At 45.0% G+C, this 19,858-nt stretch overlaps 1 protein-coding gene across 3 annotated transcripts in view; it reads right to left on the minus strand.

Annotated features, from left to right (window-relative positions):
• Window positions 1-4,603: 4,603 nt before the first annotated feature.
• Window positions 4,604-19,858, minus strand: part of KLHL14 (kelch like family member 14) — a 60,299-nt gene continuing 45,044 nt past the window's right edge. Inside the window, exons 4-9 of one of the 3 annotated variants that reach the window (XR_010308380.1) lie at window positions 19,723-19,801; window positions 13,140-13,330; window positions 12,341-12,499; window positions 8,137-8,294; window positions 6,842-7,546; window positions 4,604-4,750 (exon numbers count right to left, since the gene is read on the minus strand). Coding sequence is in view for 1 of the 3 variants with exons in the window: in XM_064170730.1 (XP_064026800.1) it covers window positions 7,406-7,546; window positions 8,137-8,294; window positions 12,341-12,499; window positions 13,140-13,330; window positions 19,723-19,801 (728 nt within the window). In the remaining 2 variants the exon portion in view is untranslated. Of the gene's footprint in view, window positions 4,751-4,891; window positions 7,547-8,136; window positions 8,295-12,340; window positions 12,500-13,139; window positions 13,331-19,722; window positions 19,802-19,858 lie in introns of those variants that run through there. The other 2 variants (XR_010308381.1, XM_064170730.1) reach the window with 2 other exon arrangements.

Below are 19,858 nucleotides of genomic sequence, written 5' to 3' on the forward strand. Positions count from 1 at the left end.
TGCTGCAACCCTGGGGTGCATTACTGCAAGTTAAACAGAAGTCTTTTGGTCTCTTCTGAACCAGTCAGTGCACAACTGAAGATGCTGACCAGCTGGAGATCAGCTTGAAAGGGAAAAATCAGACTGTGGGTAAAATCCACAGACAGGGAGGGGAGACTGAGTCACAGCCCTGGAAAACAGTGAAAACTGAGGTTTTGGGTATGCAAGAACATTTCTCCTTATCCACTGAGAGCAGGAGAAGGAAAAACAGCCTTGAGGGTTCTGTCATTTGGGAAAGTTTTAGATGGTTTAAGGGAAAGTTTTAAATGATTTACATCTTTGGAAAGTATTTATTTTCTCCTTTAGTTCCTGGAATAATGTCTTTAAACTAATGAGACACTGAAGCTAGGCATTAGGAAGGGTTCTCTGAGGATGAGGAGCAGATACAGTCACACATCACTATGAAGGTCAGTGGGGGGGTGCTGGCCAGCGCCAGCCCTGCCGTGGCATAGGGGAGGCAGGAGCTGACCTCGGCCTGCCCCAGTCAGTCCTGCTTCCTATCACTTCTGCAAGCCTGAAGATTTACTTTCACCCTGAAGGTGATCAGTCAGTCGTGATTTTGACCTACAGTTTAATGTGCTCTCTTGCTATAGTTACAGACATCCTCCTTCTGGTGATGCTCCCTGCTGTGACTAATGGCATCTCTGCAGTTCAAGAGGTGGGTTTTAAAGGAAAACATCCAAATTTCAGTGCTGTTACTGAGTTCAGTGTTTTAGCAAAAGCAATGGCACAGCAGTCCTTGCTGTGGCCCATGCACTTGCCATTTTCCAGGGGCAGGTGTGGGTGTGTGCACTCAGAACCCCTAAATACACAGCAAACTACAACTTCTCTGTTGCTGTTTATGCAACGGGTCATCAGCCTGGGTGGGTATCCCCCCTTCAACTAAACTGTGTTTAAAGTCCACTCCATTCATCCAAAATACTCTGGATCAGCCAAGGGTTTGTTTTAAAGACGGAGCTGTTCTGCACAAATGCAAACAGAACTGGAGATGAGTTTGCAAAGCATCAGGAACTGAATACCACACAAGATACTGCTACATAATCACAGAATTAACCAGGTTGGAAAAGACCTTTGAGATCATCAAGTTCAACTTATTACCCCACACCATCTAATCAACTAAACCACAGCACCAAGAGCCACATCCAGTCTCTTTTTAAACACTTCCAGGGGTGACACTGAGCAAGCTTTACAAATGCCACCACCCCAGTGTAGGCTTCTGAAAGATGACACAAGAAATCATTTCTTAAAGATAAAGCCATAAAGATTTTAAAGGTATATTGCAAAATACCTTAACCAGTAATAAATAATCCTTTTGAAAACACTGCAGTGACTGAGAGTACTTCTCACACTGAGGAACAGCTTTCTAGATGCAGTGATGAGACCACTTTAAATACATTCAGTTGATTTGTGTGTGTGGATGGATGCTCAGGAAAAAAAAATTTGGGAAATGCTCCATTTGTTTAAATCTCCTTCCCTTGTTTTTGCTAGTTCTAAATAGGTTCCCTGTATCCGTTCACCTCTAAGCCCAATTCCATTCAAGGGCAGCAGATCACACAAGCTAATGCTACTGAACCAAAATGTCTAATCTGTGTGGCAAGCAAATCAGCAAAGAGTAGCTCAAGTTTTCCTTTTCATTGCTAGATAAGACTGCAGATGTCACCTGGATGCTAATTGGAGTCCCTGTACAATGATGTCAGATGCCCTGTTCTCATTCAGTGTTGTGGCAGGTAACACAGCACCTGTGCTCTCCAAGCAAGGATCAATGACACAAAGGTGGTTTTCTGCTGCAGGGAGAAAACAGACAATTAAAAAAATCACTATTTGTATTCAATCTCTGTTTACACTGGTTGACCACATCTCTTGCAAGTGCACATTTCTCTCTAGCTTCAGAAACACACAAATATATCAGCAGCAGAAGTCTCCTCTCATTTTACTTTGCAATTCAGGATTGCTTTATTAATCAACGCAAGATGCATTCATTGAACTGGATTAATCCTGCATAAGTAATTTTGAAATTTCCTGCTGAAGTTATTTTTCATTTCTGGGAACAAATCATTTATTTGGATTTTCATATATCAGGATCACAGAGATTTGCCACAGTCAGATTTTAATTTTAGTTACATCTGAGCTGGCTTATATATTAGGGCACATAGTTTTGCATGAGAGCATCTTCTAAAATCTGTAATTGGTGTGGAACACTGACATGCACAGAATACATCTGACAAGGTCCAGGGAGTTAGGTTCAGTTTCACTGATCAGCATCTATGCTGCAGATTAACTGAATCTTTTATGGCATTACAAGCCCCCCAGAATTCATTAGTGTACTTTGCCTTCCCAATACCCACCCCGACCTCCAGCACTGCCACTGCTGTTTCCTTGGTGTGGACCTGAGAGGCTGAAATACTTCTCCACTGCCACACTAACAACAGAGAGAAGTGTGTCTGAAACTGCTCAGGAGCGTACACGATGGCAATAGCCACCTTGTCCTCTTTAGCACTGTTCAGGATTCCTGTCTCCTTTGTCTGTATCTGGAAGGCTCCATTTAAACTGAAGCACAGCCTGGCCCCTCGAAGCAAGAGAACTAGAGCACCGTGTTGGTGAGTGATTGTAACACAACACAAAACAGTGTATGTAATGAGCTTTGGCAGGGGGGTTCTCAGAAATGGGCTCACAGATGCAGCTAGCAGAGTAAACTGTTGGATTAGAAGTGGGAAGAGGGACAAACACGTGAAGGAAAGCAATGCCAGCTTTTGGGAAGTGGGTGCTTGGCATGTTTGAAGACAGTGCTGGAAAGCCTGTTTCTAAAACACTATCTTTGCCCTCCTTAAGAGCTTGTGGGTGGGTTGCAGGTCAGCAGACACTCAGCTTTCTCATGCTTCTGGGGTGGTGGATGGCTCCACAGCTGAGGACCAGGGAAACAGCTCCATTTGCTGGTCTGTTTTTACCCAAGCCCATCTCTGCAGAAGTACCTATACAAGTTTGCCATGCTGAGGACCAAGAGGAGGACAGTAGTGAAGAACAGAGGAACAGTCCAGATGTTCAGGTCTCAGCAGCAGCTCTCCTCCTTGGCCACAGGTGCTGCCTGTAGTTGGGTGCTTGCCACAGCACAGGTACCCCAAAGAGTCGCCACTGAACCTTCCTCTCATGGTTTCTATTGTACTTAAGTCCGTGCACTGAAAGGTTGAACACTGCAACCCCTAAGTACGCTGCTGATCCGATCCTTCTGCTTGACAGCTAGACCACTATAAATGATGAGCTAAAGCATAGAGGAGGCACCATCTCCAAGAGCTTATTTAGCTTCATGTTTATTTCATGTCCTCTTTCATTGCATTGCCTGCATTTCTCTTCTGCTCTTCCTATCACCTCTCCTGTCATTTCTTTCCAGGCTTGCTCTGATGTGTGCTTCTCAGAAACCATCTTTGCCTTCCTCATTACTCCATCCCTTACTTTCTTTGTGCCTTTGATCCACAAGAACCTCCCACTTTCTCCTCTCACAGACTCTCTATTTTCCTTTTCAACTTTACCTTTTCTTTCTCACTTCATTCCTTTCTTTTTGAAATCATATCCCTGTCTAGTGCTTTTACCTTCTCCTTTACCTTCTGCTCCCACATTATTTGGAAAAAAAAAACAACACAAGTCTCCCTTCCTTTCCCATCTGAAATAAAACTCATCGATGGAATCATCCTGTTCATTGTGCTGTCTCACTGTAGTTGCTGCTGGCTTGCCTTCCTTCTGAACAGGACTGATCCCTTCTTGTCAGACCAGATGTTTTCAGAGTGCTCTCAGCCACCCCACCTGTGGCTCACATTTGCTGGAAGTAGAGGAATCAGGGACTGCCTTTTTTTGTGCTTATTGCCCCTGCCCTGGTTAGCATATAAAGGTTCTGGTCCATGACAAAGGTTGGTAGGCATGAATAAGTAATCCATGAAGTATAGAACTGTTATTGATAATGATTCTGCTTTGCCTGCTCAGCCTGGCAGTACTTCTTGTCCCAGCTCCTCTACTGCTCCCTCATAGAATCATAGAATCAACCAGGTTGGAAGAGACCTCCAAGCTCACCCAGCCCAACCTATCACCCAGCCCTATCCAGTCATCTAGACCATGGCACTAAGTGCCTCATCCAGGCTTTTCTTGAACACCTCCAGGGACGGTGCCTCCACCACCTCCCTGGGCAGCCCATTCCAATGCCAATCACTCTCTCTGCCAACAACTTCCTCCTAACATCCAGCCTATACTTCCCCCAGCACAACTTGAGACTGTGTCCCCTTGTTCTGTTGCTGGTTGCCTGGGAGAAGAGACCTACCCCCACCTGGCTACAACCTCCCTTCAGGTAGCTGTAGACAGCAATGAGTTGCCCCCCTCATGCCAGCACTTCTCCAAGAACAGAAATACCACCAGCAGCTCCAGGCACCACAGGAGGGATATTTTGAAGAGGAAACTGCTACAGCTAGCATTAAATTCCCCAAATCGAGACTGCATTTAACAGAGCTGTGTCTCTTGACTTACCTTGCCACAGGACAGAGGATCAGGACGAGCAGCCAGGGCAGAGGCACTTTTCATCCATAGGCTCCTGAGGTCAGCCCCTGCCTGTGGGTGTGCAGATGAGGCCTTCCCTGCTGGAAACACAGCCCAGGCACCTGTGGTCAGGTGAGGACTCTGACTCAGGACATTTTACTGTGCTGCTGAGCTTACAAGCACTGAGCAATGACACCTGGAGAACAACGAGGGTGTTATGTACAGCCACAAAACAAACAAATATTTTTACACATCTACATGATAAAAAAAAGTTCCAAAGAATTTAATGTAGATATTATTTATACATACACTTTATAAGTAGGAATATGGCAGACAGTTGAATTAGTACATAAAGTTTTATTTAAAGTCCCCCCCCCTACAAGCAAGCTTCATTTACACAGTCTAGTACTGTACAAAATTTACATTCTTTGTGTGACTTGTTCATTTAGCACTTTCCTTGGTCATGCCTTCCTGAAGGATAAAAAGATTTACACAGAGTCCTCATAAATCTTGAAATTATCATGGTAAAAAAGAGAACCACTTAAAAGGACAACAAATATCCTTTACAAATGGTACATTTTAGTAGAGACAGGTGACAGTCAGTGTTTAATGGCAGACCTTATCCTGATCTTAAGTGTCCTTCAAGGTTTCTTCACTTAGTACCTTAACAGTTTGCTTTTTATATATATTTATATTTATATACTTTCAACAGGAGAAGGGGGAAAAAAAAGTCATGATTGCACCAAATATATTTTACAAGGGATCCCTTGGATCTGAACAATATAAATAAATATAAAACCAACTAAGATTGCACTATATAGTAGAAATGGATTGAGATTTCAGGATATACACTCCACCTTTATGAGTTCCTTAGCGATGCTCACTGGAAAACTCCCCAACAGCACATTCAAATATTAGCATCTTCAGAGAATTCTTCTGTTTAAACAATTGTTTTTTTTCCCAGGCATGCAGTTACCTCGCCAATTGGGTTATTGCATTTGTATGGTATCAGTCTTCACTGCACTACTCCAGTTTTACAACTGTGTAATTCTGCTGCAAGCAAAAGAGTTGCACTGCAATAAACCTGGGCTGATGATGCCAGGGAGAAACAGTCCCATGGTATTTGCTCTCTGTTATTGATATCTCTCTCATATACACTGTTATTTCTGTGTACATTTGCCCTCTTTCTATTTTGCAAAGCATACAATTAATTCCTTGTTCCAACTACTACTTGTGCAGCACATACCAACCTCTAGTAGTTTCCCGTCCTTGCTTAATGCACAAGCACCAAGTCCTGTTATGAAAGAGATGTGCAGGAAGATGCAGGATCTGAGTTTCCTTTGCCTATTCCCTGGTGCAGTTACAATTAGGCAAGTTAAAGGCCAGATTCTTAGCTGGTGTAAACCAAAGGACAACCACTGGCTTCAATGGAGCAGTGTCCATTTATACCAGCAAAGAAGACAGTCCTGAAGGTAATGGATGCAGCACCAGTAATGGCAGAATCGCATATACACTTCACTGAGGTGGAGATGATCATGGTAACTGCAAAGTAGTAAAGAATCAGGCTCAGATTTTGTCACTGCTTTTGCAAAGCCAGGACAAAAAGACAGAAGTTTAAACCAGTGACAGCCTGCTTTGTGCAAGCAAGTAGTGAGTTCATTAAGCGAGTCCTGCGTGCTGCTGGTGCCATGTGGGAGCATTCTGAACTGGCTTTGCAACGTGTAAATAATTACACAGGCTACAAGGCAGTGGAAAGTCTGGCCTCACATTACTTTGAATCCATAGTTAAAGTTTTTTAGAGTACATGTGAAGATCAACCACACAGGAGTATTTTAACTACTTACCAGTGTCTCTCCGAAACGGTGCATAATGATTGAAGAGTCCAAAGTAATACATTTACAGTTAAAAGTAGTCTTCTTGTCTTTGGAAGCAACTAGCATGAATTCTATCTAACAGCTTAGTGAAAGGTAAAGAAGGGTTCTGGTGCTTTGTTAAGTGGTTACAGAAATAACTTTCTTTACAAAGCCAGAATTTAAGGTGTAGGGTCAGATTTCTGTTATACCAATACAAAACCAGTCATTCCATGGATTTCAGTGAAATGACTCTGACTTTCCACGAGTGTGATTAGAGGAATTTGATCCTAATCCCTAAGCTGCTGTTGCAAGAAGTGCTCTGCAAAGCATGGCTTTCATTATAGGCTGCTTTCCGCTGCACTTACACATGGGGACTTTGAAGGGAGAGTGTATTAGTTGCCAAGCTGTGCAAAAACTGAGTGATATTTCTTTACCTTTTATAATCTTCTGCTGCTGTGTTGCTTGCAGAGCATGTGAAGTAGCTGTAGTTTAGGATTACAGAGGAGGAGACAATTCTGCAATGCAGTGTGAGCTTTTCACTATCTGAATTCTGAAGCATTCATGAAAACAACATCCGGATGACTTCAACACAGATCACATGCAGGTAGATACAATGCACAATACTGATCTTGTCTCTTCAGGCTGTATTTGAACAGTTAGCCTTCATTTTTAATTATTTTTTTTAAACCCTTTAATTTGATGTGAGGAGTATCTCTCTGCAGCAGGAAAAGTTAAAATCAGTCTGAAATGGCAGTCTGTCTGCATGTAATGTTCGGTGTGTTTTAGCTACTTGCTTCATAAGACACCGGCATCTATCTGAGATGGGACAACACTTGGGTTTTGTTTTCTTTTAGTTTGCTCCTAAAGCATAAACATGGGATAAAGGGTAAATTATGGTAGCTTTCTTGTAACAGGAATCCTGTTCTAACAAAATATTTAGGTCACCTGTCACGATTTTCCCAGAAGCAATCAATGTTTGAGTCTGTGCTCCTCAGCTGTCACTTGTTGTATGGTACACAGGCTGGCAATATGACAGTTGAACAAGCAGGTCCTGCAAGTGGCTCAGCAACATCTCCTTCTAGTTCTGTCCAAGTCCCTTTCTCTGGACTATAGCAAATAGTAGAAGATTTGTAGGCTCCCTGCAATAGCACAAAAAGTCATATTAAGTGTGGCTTTGGGAAAATCCAAGTCATGTATCAGCTTTAAAGATGTCTGAAAGTGACTCATGGTTGAGCTCTACTTTGGAGCTGTCAGAGAGCTTTGATTTTCATATGAGCTGAGCACCCGGCCTCTGCAAATAAGGCTCCTTTACAAGCATCTTATAAGCAGAGATCTAAGCATGGAGTCCTGCAAATCAGGCTCCTTTACAAGCACCTTATAAGCAGAACTCTAAGCACTGAGTCCTGCAAATCAGGCTCCTTTACAAGCACCTTATAAGCAGAACTCTAAGCACTGAGTCCTGCAAATCACTTTTGCCAAATTTCATCTGTTTTTCATATTAATCCACATCAATGAATACAGTCTGATAGGAACTCATCTAAATAGCAAAGCTCAAAGGCAGAAAAAAATACCCCATACAAGTTGAAAACCAACACAAAACCTGCTCCTGCAGCTACTTCTTCCCTCATTTCCTCCCTGTCTCATCTAATTACTCAGGTGGGACAGGGAGGAACTAAGCAGCATGGTCCCAAGAAGTAAGCAGGAATGGAGGGTGATTGCAGGCACACACCATACTCCAGCTGTAGCCTCCTACAAGGTAAATGCTGTCGTCCAGGACTGCACAGCCAGGGCCACTGCGGCCCTCCAGAATGGGGGTCTGGAGAATGTTCCACTGGTCACCTTTTGGGTCGTAGCATTCCACAAGCATCACGTCAAGATGAGAGAAACCTGCATGAGGGTGTTGAGAGAAGAGACCCTGTGTCAGGTGTGCTGGTTTATTGTTTGTTTTACTGCTAGGGACATTAAATTACAATGCTATTTTTACACTTGTAGCACCAATGTTAAGCTTTCTTCTAGCAAACACTGCCACACGCACATAGGCCATCTTCTATAGCGCTAACGTCTCATTACTTCAGGCCAACTAAGCCTATTGAAAGCTTTTGCCATTGGTTCTACAGCCTTCTACAAACCACAAAGAGATACAAAACCTGAACAGATCAGAAAGTAACACTCGCTTATCACAGAATCATAATCATTAAGGTTGGAAAAGACCTTTAAGTTGATCAGGTCCAACGTTCTGCCCAACACCTCCATGACCACGAGACCTATCAGTTATGCAAGCAGAGTCAAGGAATATTCCTCCTGGTTTGTCAGTGCTAATGCAAGTATGAACACGTGGGAAAAGACAGTCCTGGCAATCTTTCTCAAAGGTCAGCACATCTAATCTCTCCAAAAGGCAACAGATTAAATCTTGCTCAGAACTCAATGTCTGATGAATCAAAGTACAGTTTAGACAACTGATGCCACTTGATTCCAGAGAAACAAAGTGCTTAGCACAACACACATGTTCAGGGCCAGTTTCAGTTTTCAAGCTCTTTTAAGGTACACCCTAAACATGTAGCTGTGATGCCACAAAGTCTTTATGGAGACAGGAAATGTATCCAAAAAACTCAGTGCTCTCACCCTTCCCTGACTGAAAAAGGCTCCACTTGACTGCCACTTTGTAATTATCCAAGGACAGATGTGGCTCAGCTCAAGACTCTCAAACTGTATCAATGACCATCTATTAAGCGAGATGAACACAGACTTAGAACTCCCCTGGAGTCCTGGTTCCTGCTCCAATATTTAGACACCTCCCTATATCAAACTACCTGCTTCTACTGAGCACTGTAGTAAAATTAATCACAGAATGGCTTAGGTTGGAAAGGACCTTAGGGATCATCTGCTCCAACCTCATCCAGTATGGCCTTGAACATCCCCAAGGAGGAGGCATCTACAGCCTCCCTGGGCAACCTATTCCAGAGTCTCATCAACCTCATCCTGAGGAGCTTCTTCCTAAGATCCAGTCTAAACCTACTCTCCCATTGCCCCTTGTCCTGTCCCTAGACACTCTTATGAAAAGTCCCTCTCCAGCCTCCCTGTAGGATCCTTTCAGGTAAACTCCAGCTTCCTTAATCACCATGCTGGGATGCTGGACACTACTGTCCTCTCCACCACGGTACAACAGCACAGAGCAGTCTGATTTTCTGGAAAAGGGCATTTGGTGACACTGCTAACTTCACAACAACACTGCTGGTGAGAGTACAGTTTCTGTCAGCAATGACTAGCTGTGATGAAACAATTTTTTGTGGCTGTAAGTTTTTGAAGGGGCCATCGAAAGGCCACCGCAGACTCTGCCCAGAGCTGCGGAACAAAGCGCAGCACGCACATGACCGGCGCTGATGCGGTAAGTGCACCGCCAACACTGCCTTGCAGATCCAGCCTCACAAAGGAGGGCTTTGCCAGGGAGCCCTGCTGTTCCCCACCACTGGACAATCTGTGGCATTTCAGTCCCCTCCTTCCTCCTTTCCTGCCAGCTCCTCCTTTTGTTCTGCTGTACGCTTTTCCCAAAGCCCCTGCAGCAGACAGCCGCAGCTGTCCAGAAGCCTGGGTGTTAAACACCTCTCACAACAGGAGCAAGTCACACATAGCAAAGCCACCTAGGGCAACAGCTGGAGAGGCAAAAAAGCAATGTTTATTAGAAGTTCCTGCTCTCCCACAAGGTGGTAGGTGGAACTGAGTGAAAAAATAGAAGGCAGGATGGAAGCAGCTTAAGCCTATGGAAACCAAATGATGTGCCTTAGCTATAGGAAAGCTGTGGCCCGTTTAGTGTGTAGGAGCAAAGCCAATGCTGTGGAGCTCTCCAACCTCTGGAAAACTGGCAGGTGGAAGCCTGCAAGCAACTTTTAGCCTCTTTGCCCTGCAAGGGGCAGTTCAGGAACACTCATCATAACCAGAAATGGGGAGTAGAGGCACATCAGCCCTGAACCTTGCTGTAGGTGTTTATGCACCAGTGCCAGTTCCCATCTGAGATTTTGTCCCCTACATGCACCACAGCCACTCAGATCCTCAAAAGCAGAATAGGACTTCAGACTCTCAGAGCAACTCAAAGCTGTAAGCATCCAGGCACACACCCTGGTGGTACTGGCAGTTAACATCACTGCTGATTCTGCATTACAATTTTCTCCTTTTTGAAAAAAAATTGATTTAAAGCAGGAAAGAAGAAGAAAAAAATGTGACTGTAAACTGCCAGATATTGTCACAAGACAAAGGAGCAGGAGCTGTGCTTTTTGTCTAAGTGGCTGGATTAAGCAGAAGGCCCTTAGCAGTAAGAGGAATGGCATGTAGGTATTAAGACAAAACCACCAGCTGCCTAAGCAGTAGTTACTCTGAGATCTTTGCAAAAGAGGAAAACAGGAGACCTCCTCTCAAAAGAGTTATAATTAACAAGCTACATTTAATATTAAAAAGAGATCTAAAGAGCTTAGTCCTAATACTTAACATCTGTAGGTTGTCTTGGGTGGTTTTTTTTTTCTCTTCATCAAATGAGGAGCTTTTTGTTGTGTTTTTCTCTCTGAACAAAGCCTTCTCTAAGTGCACAGTTTGGAGAATGATTTACAGAGGAAAATATTGCTGGTACTTTCGGGTCAAAGAATAATCTGTTTGTTTCATTGAATTCTTGGTAATGACAAATTGTCCATGCCTTTGAGTAATGGAAGCTCCCATTTTTATTATCTAAAGCATTCATTACTCATATATTTAATGTACTGTTATAATTTTAAAATGATTTGCATAAAATGGGTTCTTTTTTTAAATTGCTGGCTCAAGTGTCCTGTTAAATCCTGTTGCCTGGGTTTTAATGTACTTAGCAGCAACTGGCTAACACAAATATTCTTTTTATCAGGAGCTGGGGGACACTGAAGTGCTTTTTTGGCTATTAAAAATATCACAGTATCACAGTGTCACAGTGTCACCAAGGTTGGAAGAGACCTCATAGATCATCAAGTCCAACCCTTTAGCACAGAGCTCAAGGCCAGACCATGGCACCAAGTGCCACGTCCAATCCTGCCTTGAACAGCTCCAGGGACGGCGACTCCACCACCTCCCCGGGCAGCCCATTCCAGTGTCCAATGACTCTCTCAGGGAAGAACTTTCTCCTCACCTCCAGCCTAAATCTCCCCTGGCGCAGCCTGAAGCTGTGTCCTCTTGTTCTGGTGCTGGCCACCTGAGAGAAGAGAGCAACCTCCTCCTGGCTACAACCTCCCCTCAGGTAGTTGTAGACAGCAATAAGGTCTCCCCTGAGCCTCCTCTTCTCCAGGCTAACCAATCCCAGCTCCCTCAGCCTCTCCTCGTAGGGCTGTGCTCAAGGCCTCTCACCAGCCTCGTCGCCCTTCTCTGGACATGCTCAAGCATCTCAATGTCCCTCCTAAACTGGGGGGCCCAGAACTGAACACAGGACTCAAGGTGTGGTCTAACCAGTGCAGAGTACAGGGGCAGAATGACCTCCCTGCTCCTGCTGACCACACCATTCCTGATGCAGGCCAGGATGCCATTGGCTCTCTTGGCCACCTGGGCACACTGCTGGCTCATGTTCAGGCGGGTATCAATCAGCACCCCCAGATCCCTTTCTGTCTGGCTGCTCTCAGCCACTCTGACCCCAGCCTGTATCTCTGCATGGGGTTGTTGTGGCCAAAGTGCAGCACCCTGCACTTGGAGCTATTGAATGCCATCCCCCTGGACTCTGCCCATCTGTCCAGATGGTCAAGGTCCCGCTGCAGAGCCCTTCTGCCCTCCAACCCAGCCACATCTGCCCCCAGCTTGGTGTCATCTGCAAACTTGCTGATGACTGACTCCATGCCCTCATCCAGATCATGTGTGAAGATGTTAAAGAGGATGGGGCCCAGCACTGATCCCTGAGGGACACCACTAGTGACCGGCCGCTACGGAAATGTGACCTTTCAAATGGTTTCCTCCAATGGCATACAGTCGGTCATTCATTACAGCCAAAGCATGGATCGCTCGCTTCGTGTTCATGTCCTGTTTGCGGGCCCAGACGTCCATCACGGGGTCATAGCAGTACAGCCAGGGGACATACTCTCCATTGTGAACACCTCCTGCAAAGCACAGACATTTCTGTTAACTCAGGGAAAAGGGACACTGTGCTGCAGCAAGAATTCAGGCTCTGGGCTTTTTTCTTTCTTTTTAGCGGGGGGTGTGTGTGGCGATTTTGGGTTGTTTTAAAGTTAAATAGCAGGAATTGTATAATCACAGAATCATTTCAGCTGGAAAAGAACTTCAAGATTTGGTCCAACCAGTATCTAGCTCTAACAAAGTGGGTGTTAGCCATGTCCTTTCAGCACCGTATCTCTGACTCTGAAACACCTCAAGGGATAGGTGTCCAACTTCTATGCTGGGCAGCCCATTCCAGTGCTTGAGAACCCTTTCAGGGAAGAATTTTCTTCTACTATCCAATCTAAAACGCCACTGGTGCAATGTGAGGCCATTTCCCCTTGTCCTATCACTTGTCACTAGGGAGAACAGACCAGGCCCCACATGGTTCCAAGCTCATTTCAGGGAGCTGTAGACAGCCATGAAGTCTCCCTTCAGCCTCCTCTTCTCCAAACGAAATAACCCCAGCTCCCTCAGCTGCTCCTCACCAGCCCTGTTCTCCAGACCCTCGTCCAGCTTTGTTGCCCTTCTCTGGACCTGCTTCAGCACCTCAGTGTCCTTCTTGTAGTCACAAAAGACACTGGCCTGATATGTAAATCTTGCCATTGTGCACAGCTCCCGCGTGGGCTGCCAGCGGCTGCGGCAAGGCGGACACGTAGCGCCACTCGTTGCTCTCCAGGTTGTAGCACTCCACACTGGACAAGTAGCCAGTTTCATTTCTCCCACCAATCACATACAAGTTCTTGTCGAGGCGACAGGCATAGAAACTGGCTCTCCTGGAGGACAGGGCAGGACAAAACAAGCCAACAACAAACCAATTAGCCATGTCGAGTGTTTTTTTTCCCCTCTCCAGCAGAGTCCCTCGACTAAGACAGCTGCTCCTTCAAACACTACTCTAGGGAAAACTGTCCAGAACCTCCACATTTTCACAGCTACCCCAGAAACTGTGCCTACTTTGCTAATTGAATGCACGTTCCATATCAAATACCAGAGTTTTGGCATCAAAACCATTAAGCACACCTAAACCTGGCAGAAAATGCACCTTTCCAAAGCTGTTTGTTGCTTTTGCACAGCCACGGAAGATAAAAAGGTGCTCATTAATGTTTGGGGCATTACCTTGTAAGGGATATAACAACTCAGTAAGACAAAGTGAAAAATGAGGTAGATAATGTAACAATAATGAATTATCTTGACATTCACTTTCTTTATGGTCCTTCAAGGGTCATTGTTCCCAATTTACTAAGAGAACCACATCATCAAAATTTTTCTTCAATTATCATTTTTTCCCCCTTCCTTCTGCAGTACTGCAAATAGAACAACTTTCCTCATGCCAGGCACAACATTACATTTCCAGCCTTTAACTCAAGAGAGGTATGTCTCCATCCTGCCAACTCTGGGGAAAGTTTCAGCCACTTCTCTGCTTTCACATGCAACTCACCTACGCAGGAAAAGAATTAATTTTGCTGGCTAGGACTGCTAAGTATACATTAGTTCACCTTCCTCCTGTCTCCAAAATTAATGGTGAGTGTCTGTTGCTGAAGTAAAAATAGAGCAGTAGATGGTTTTGAGAGACCCTGTTTGGTGTAATCCACCTTCAGGGAAAGCTCCCTGGATTGTTCAGCAGGTTTGCCAGGGTAGAGGCCTTTAAATTTAAACTGCAATGATAGGAGAAAAGAAAACTGCAGAAGAGCACAGCTAGGCTAGGATGATGACCTGCACAAAACACCAAATGTCAAGGATTGTCAGTCCCAAACCTAACATTTTCTCATGGGTAAAATCAGAGTGGTGTGGGAGCTCAAAGACAAGCAGGCAGGTCAGGCGTGGCAAGGTCTAGCTCTGACAGCTCCTGCAAAGCAGGCACGCCGGAGTGTGGCTGCAGCTTGCCAGCCCTGCTCCATGTCTGACACAATGTGCTCTGGTTCCAGCCCAGGCACTCGCATTTGAGCCTGGGACCAGCTGCATAGCACACAGGAAGCCCTGGGAGCATGAGGGCCACCTGCACCATCAAGGGCTTGATCTTACTGAAGAGTGCAAAGCATTCAGGGTGAGCAGTGGTCCACATACAGAGCATAACACATCACAGTGAACAGCTCTGGTATGCCCCAACCTCCCTCAAGCTCCCCTATAGTCACCCCATGTCCCAGCTCCTCTCCAGGCTTCCTCATAGTCATCTCACAAGCAGGGGAGCTAGCAAAGCCTGGTGTGCAGTGTCTTTCACGTGCCATCCAGCCAGGCATGAGTCCAGGAGCATTTCCTTCAGTGAAGGCAAGAATAAGACCTCTCTCCTCTACCAGCTGCCTATTTTCACAGCCTGCAGCATCACAGAATCACAGGAGTTGGAAAAGACCTTTAAGATCATCAAGTCCAACCATGATCTAACTCTCCCAGGGCCACCACTACAATGCTTTAACACCATGGAGACACTTCATAGACATCTTCCTTTGTTAAATGTGCCTGAGACTGGCTGCTGGTTTGTAAGTTGGAGGAGAGGTCAGGCAGATATGATTAAACACTTGGGCTGGCTGCTTGGGCATTCAGGAAGGAGATCTGATGCAACACTGCCTGTTTCTGGTCTTACTCTTTGGATTTGCTGCACACCTGACAGGATCCCCACCAGCCACCGGCACTGAGTACCTCCTGACTGCTGCTTTGCTTTCACCTCACCTGCACATGGGCAACTGGGACAGCACAGGAGGGCAACTCTTGTTTGCAGAGAGTGGGAACACCACCACAGGGATAAGGCCACCAAAAAAACCCAATACAAATAGGAAGACAGGAAAAGTGGTGAGGGCCTCCAGCTTGACAGCTGAATTAAAAGAGACCATTTAATTTATCTGTCAATGGGCAGATAGAAGCTGATGGCATATATGGCTCTGCATGGTCGGGCAGCAAATTGTGCAGCTATGTTTTTAGCCTGATTTTCTATGGAAACAAAGCTTATTTGATTACACTCTATGTGTACTCTTGTCTGCCTGAGTCTTGTCCCCTCAGCAAGGCCTGCTGGCTGATTTCATTCTAATTTGAGGTGTTACAGACCATCAAGTGCTTGCATACTTTCTGAGAGTATGTGACAGGCCAGAGGCAAGATAGCTTGTAGCAGCCCCAAAAGTAAGAGGAGGTGCAGAGGTCACCTCCTGTTAGACACAAGAGCCTGCATGGGCAGGCACAGGTCTCCCATCCTCCTGTGTCTCTTGTTGATGCTTGGGTATTTGCTCCTCTATCTTCACACATCTCCTCTGACAAACCATCAACAAACTGCTCTCAGCATGGGAGATTTTCTGTTCAGGTCTAATAAAGAGAAGTAGGTAGAGCTGGCAGGCATTATTCTCTTAACTAGGATGTCACCGGTGCTGTTCTCTGTGTGTACTCCTGGCTTCATCCACACAGTGTCACTCTAAGGAGCACAAATGAAAGCGTCAGCAGGCTTCACTCTTCTGCTTGCAGGTGGATATTCATTCGGTGGCTCCTGTCACAAATATCTTAAGCTTCTGGGATTTTTGGGGGGGATACTTTTCAGTGAAATGGTGTTTAAGGGCCATGCAGTTACATAATGGCTTTTTTAACTGCATTAAAATACGATTCAGGTTCAAATGTAAGACAGCAATCTTTGCAGGAGAACTTTCCCCACAAAGCTAGGAAGGCACTATCCATTCTAATCAGATCTCTGGAGTGCACCTCGTGGTCTGAGCATGGACAATCAGACTTATTGTCTGGTTTTCTTCAGAACTTGCAAGCACTTGACATTCACTGATCTCTGAAATGCTTTACCTTCAGACCCTTCACTCAATCAACCCAACTAGCTTCTTTTTGTAAGTACACGCACATAAAAGGGAAGAATTTCCTTCTGATTTCCACAGATGATGAATTCATGCCCTGGAACAAGAAATGCAACTGCCAGTCTGAGGGTTAAAGCTACCAATGCTGTTACTGATCATCACAATCTCTGGACCTCATTTCAAAGTCACTTTTAGAGTGTATGCTTTCTTAAGCTTTTTAAATGCTAAATCAATCCTAATAGGGGCAATAGCAATGTCAATAGCAAAAGTCTAACCCAAAATGTGCATTGTTTTAGCTCTTTTGTTCTGCAGTTTCCTTTCTCAGCTCACTCACTCAGCGAGGACACCAACCTTGTGCATCTTCAGGCCCTGGGCACAATGCTGTGCTTTTTGCTGGTCTTGAAACAAAAACTTTTAACTTGGAATTTGAGGGCGGCGGGGGGGGAGGGAAGCAGCTATTTTAAATGTTATTTTGTTCCACACACCTTGTCCATCTCTGGGCTGCGTTGGCAAGATGCAGCAGTGCTGACTGAGGTGCCCAGCTACAACTGCTACACAAACCGAGCCTTCAGCAGGCATACTGCTCGAACTGAACTGCTCTCCAAAGAGCACACCCTTGCTGTTGCATCCTCAGGCAAATGTGCATTTCCAAAGCTTATGAGTCATTTGCTGCTTCTCTAAACAACGCATGTCTAAAAATAGTCCCTACTTTTCAAATGCATTTGTTTTCGAGATGTTCTTCCAATGAAAAGAAACCAAATCCGGCTTTAAAGAAAATACACTGACAGCTCTGAACCCATAATGGGGTTAGACTTTTCTTTATAGCTCATACAGTAAAATCAATCAGATATGGATTTTATCATATGAGATAAAAAGTTTACCCATCAAATATTTCATACACCTTTTCAGCTGGAGAATATACTGCCTGTGAATGAGACCCACGTTTGCCTGGCAGTCATTTCAAAGGAGCTATTACAGTCTATCCAGCCAATTATTCTCAGGCTAAAACTCCTAAGTAGGTTTTGACTTGATGGACCATAATGACTCAGAAAAAAAACATTAAACACTCTGTCTTGTCAATGGTGCCTGCATTATGCCAGCAGAGACAGGGTGTGACCCTGTGCTCCTTGGGGGGGGTGGAAAAACCGGCTCTTGGCTTTAATGGGAACTTCACCTGAGTAAAGGAGCTGGGAAAGGAAAATGTACAAAAGCTCCCTCTTGTTTGCACGATCTTCTAAAAACTGGACCAGATCTGACCTCTAAAGGCTGCAGCAGCTCTGGTGAAGTCGTTAGAGATGAGCAACTAAACCATTAAAAACATTTCAGAAAGTGATTTGGAAATCCCTTTTCCATCAACAGCCCAAATGCTTAGGAGCCTTCAGAGAAAAATAATGGGCAAGCCTGTGGGTTTCCTATCCTGAAGAGAAGAGGTGACCATTAATGCTGTCACAGAAGGAGCTATGTATGAGTGGACTATTACACTGAAATGACACTGTAAGGAGCTGAGATGCTAACATGTTACAGTGTGTTACTGGGCAGCTGTTAAGCAACCACCATGGGCAGCACTTCCTGACTCCTGGCTGAAGACGGCAGCTTCCACCACAGCAAATGTGGGACAGAAACTGATTTTCTAGTGAAACACAACTGGCCACTGTGGAGGTGGAAAAACCCTATTGTCTGCTATGTCCAACCCTCAACTACCTACCTGCCTTCTGAGCTTTCTCAGCCAAGTGAAACCCTTCAGCCAGCCGCAGACACCCAGAGGGCCTCATCAGGGCTCCACACAAACACTGTTCAGCCTCCCAGCTCACTGAGGACTACCTGCACAGCAATGGCCAATCTCCCGTGCTCCTCCTGTCTTCCCTGTGCCAACACCTCAGCTGGTCATGATGCAATCATGGGAGCTGAACCAGAGAAGAAAGAGTCCCTCTGCTTCAGGATAAATAACCCAGTTGTGGGGTTATCTCCCTGTGCTGGCAGGAGTCAGGGAGAAGGCTGGAGGCTGCCAGAGCAGCGTCCCTTCCTTAGAGAAAGCCTGCTGCTGGATGAGCTCCACTAACAGCTGAGAAAGAAAACAGAATTTTTGTAATGGATTTTAAAGTATAGGATGATGTTATCAATAAAACCAGAGACTATAATCAACTGTGATGCTCTTTTTAATCTCTGTTTACATGGATAATTTTATGAGTCCACTCAGTTCCAGCAAAGCACCTGCTCAGATCTGTTCCACTTGCTTTTGTTCATGCTCTGGCAAAATGCAGTATTTTTTGGAGACAAGCATCACATTATGGACTGTGGACTATCAACCTGAATCCTGAACAAAAGCTCTCCACAAACTCTACTGACTGCCATTTCACCTCTAGAAACTTGACAAGACAGCCATATTTGTATGCATCTCATCCTGCACACCTGGAATTGCAAGGTTGCACCCAGTCCATAAATTTATGACTGCCAGACATCTGAACACTGTGGGCAGCAGAAAAAAAGAGATGCAATGCTGACAGTACATGGAACAAGAAAAGTGCTTCAGGAAGACACTGTGAGATCTCTTGTACACTGGAGCCATGAGAACATAGGTGTTAAACTGAGGGATGGGCACTGAATGCTTTTTTATAGAACACTGTAACTTTGGGTCTTCTATACCTTTGAGAATCTTCACAGACTGGTAGGTGTTGAAAGGGACCTCTGGAGATAATCTAATTCAGCCTCCCTGTCAAAGCAGGTTACAAAACAGGCATCATTCAGGTTGAGTTTGGGGGTCTTTTTTCCTGCCAGGGTAGAATCTGGTGTTCAGAGTTGAGTCTACACCATCACAACTGGTCATTGCTCAAGTCCACACACACCTCTGCTCTTTGGTACCAGTAAGTTTACAACCTGTGCTACTCTAATATGCATTAACTGACAGCCACTTCACTCAAAGACCACCTAGGATTAAGAGTTCTCTGACAAGGGGAGAGGTGCTCAGGAGAGCTTTTCATGGCTGGCACGGCGAAACAGGATGGAGTCAACACAGGAAGGTTTCAGTGCCCTGTAAGATATCTGACTATAATTGCTGCTTGTTTACCGCAAACTCATCATGACACTTCAGTCAGGGAACATGACAGGACACTATGGAGACTTCAGAAAAATCCTTCAGACTGTACTCAGGCAACCAGTAATTGCACAAGGTCCATGGTTATTTTGCATGAGTTAGCACTGCAGGATTTGGCATCTGGAGTTTTGAACTTGGAAAGTTAAAAAGTATAGGAGAGAAACAAGACTACTGCATGCTGCAGCTTTAGCTCAGTGCTCTCAAAGCTTCTGTAGGCCTCCTCACTCCCAGAACTAAGCCAAACCTCAGCTGCATCTTGGCTGATAAAACACACATTGAAAAACACGTGGCAGGTTTTTACCTCTCTTGCATGGGTGGAAGTTGTATCCAGCTGTTAAACCTGGGATCGTATCGGCTAACAAAGTTTGTACTGTGTTTCCCTGTAAAGATAGATTATTGTGACACTCAGCTGTTGGTTTCATGTATTTAACATCATG

The sequence above is a fragment of the Pogoniulus pusillus genome, chromosome 34 (assembly GCF_015220805.1).
Source record: "Pogoniulus pusillus isolate bPogPus1 chromosome 34, bPogPus1.pri, whole genome shotgun sequence".
Classification (NCBI taxonomy): Eukaryota; Metazoa; Chordata; class Aves; order Piciformes; family Lybiidae; genus Pogoniulus; species Pogoniulus pusillus.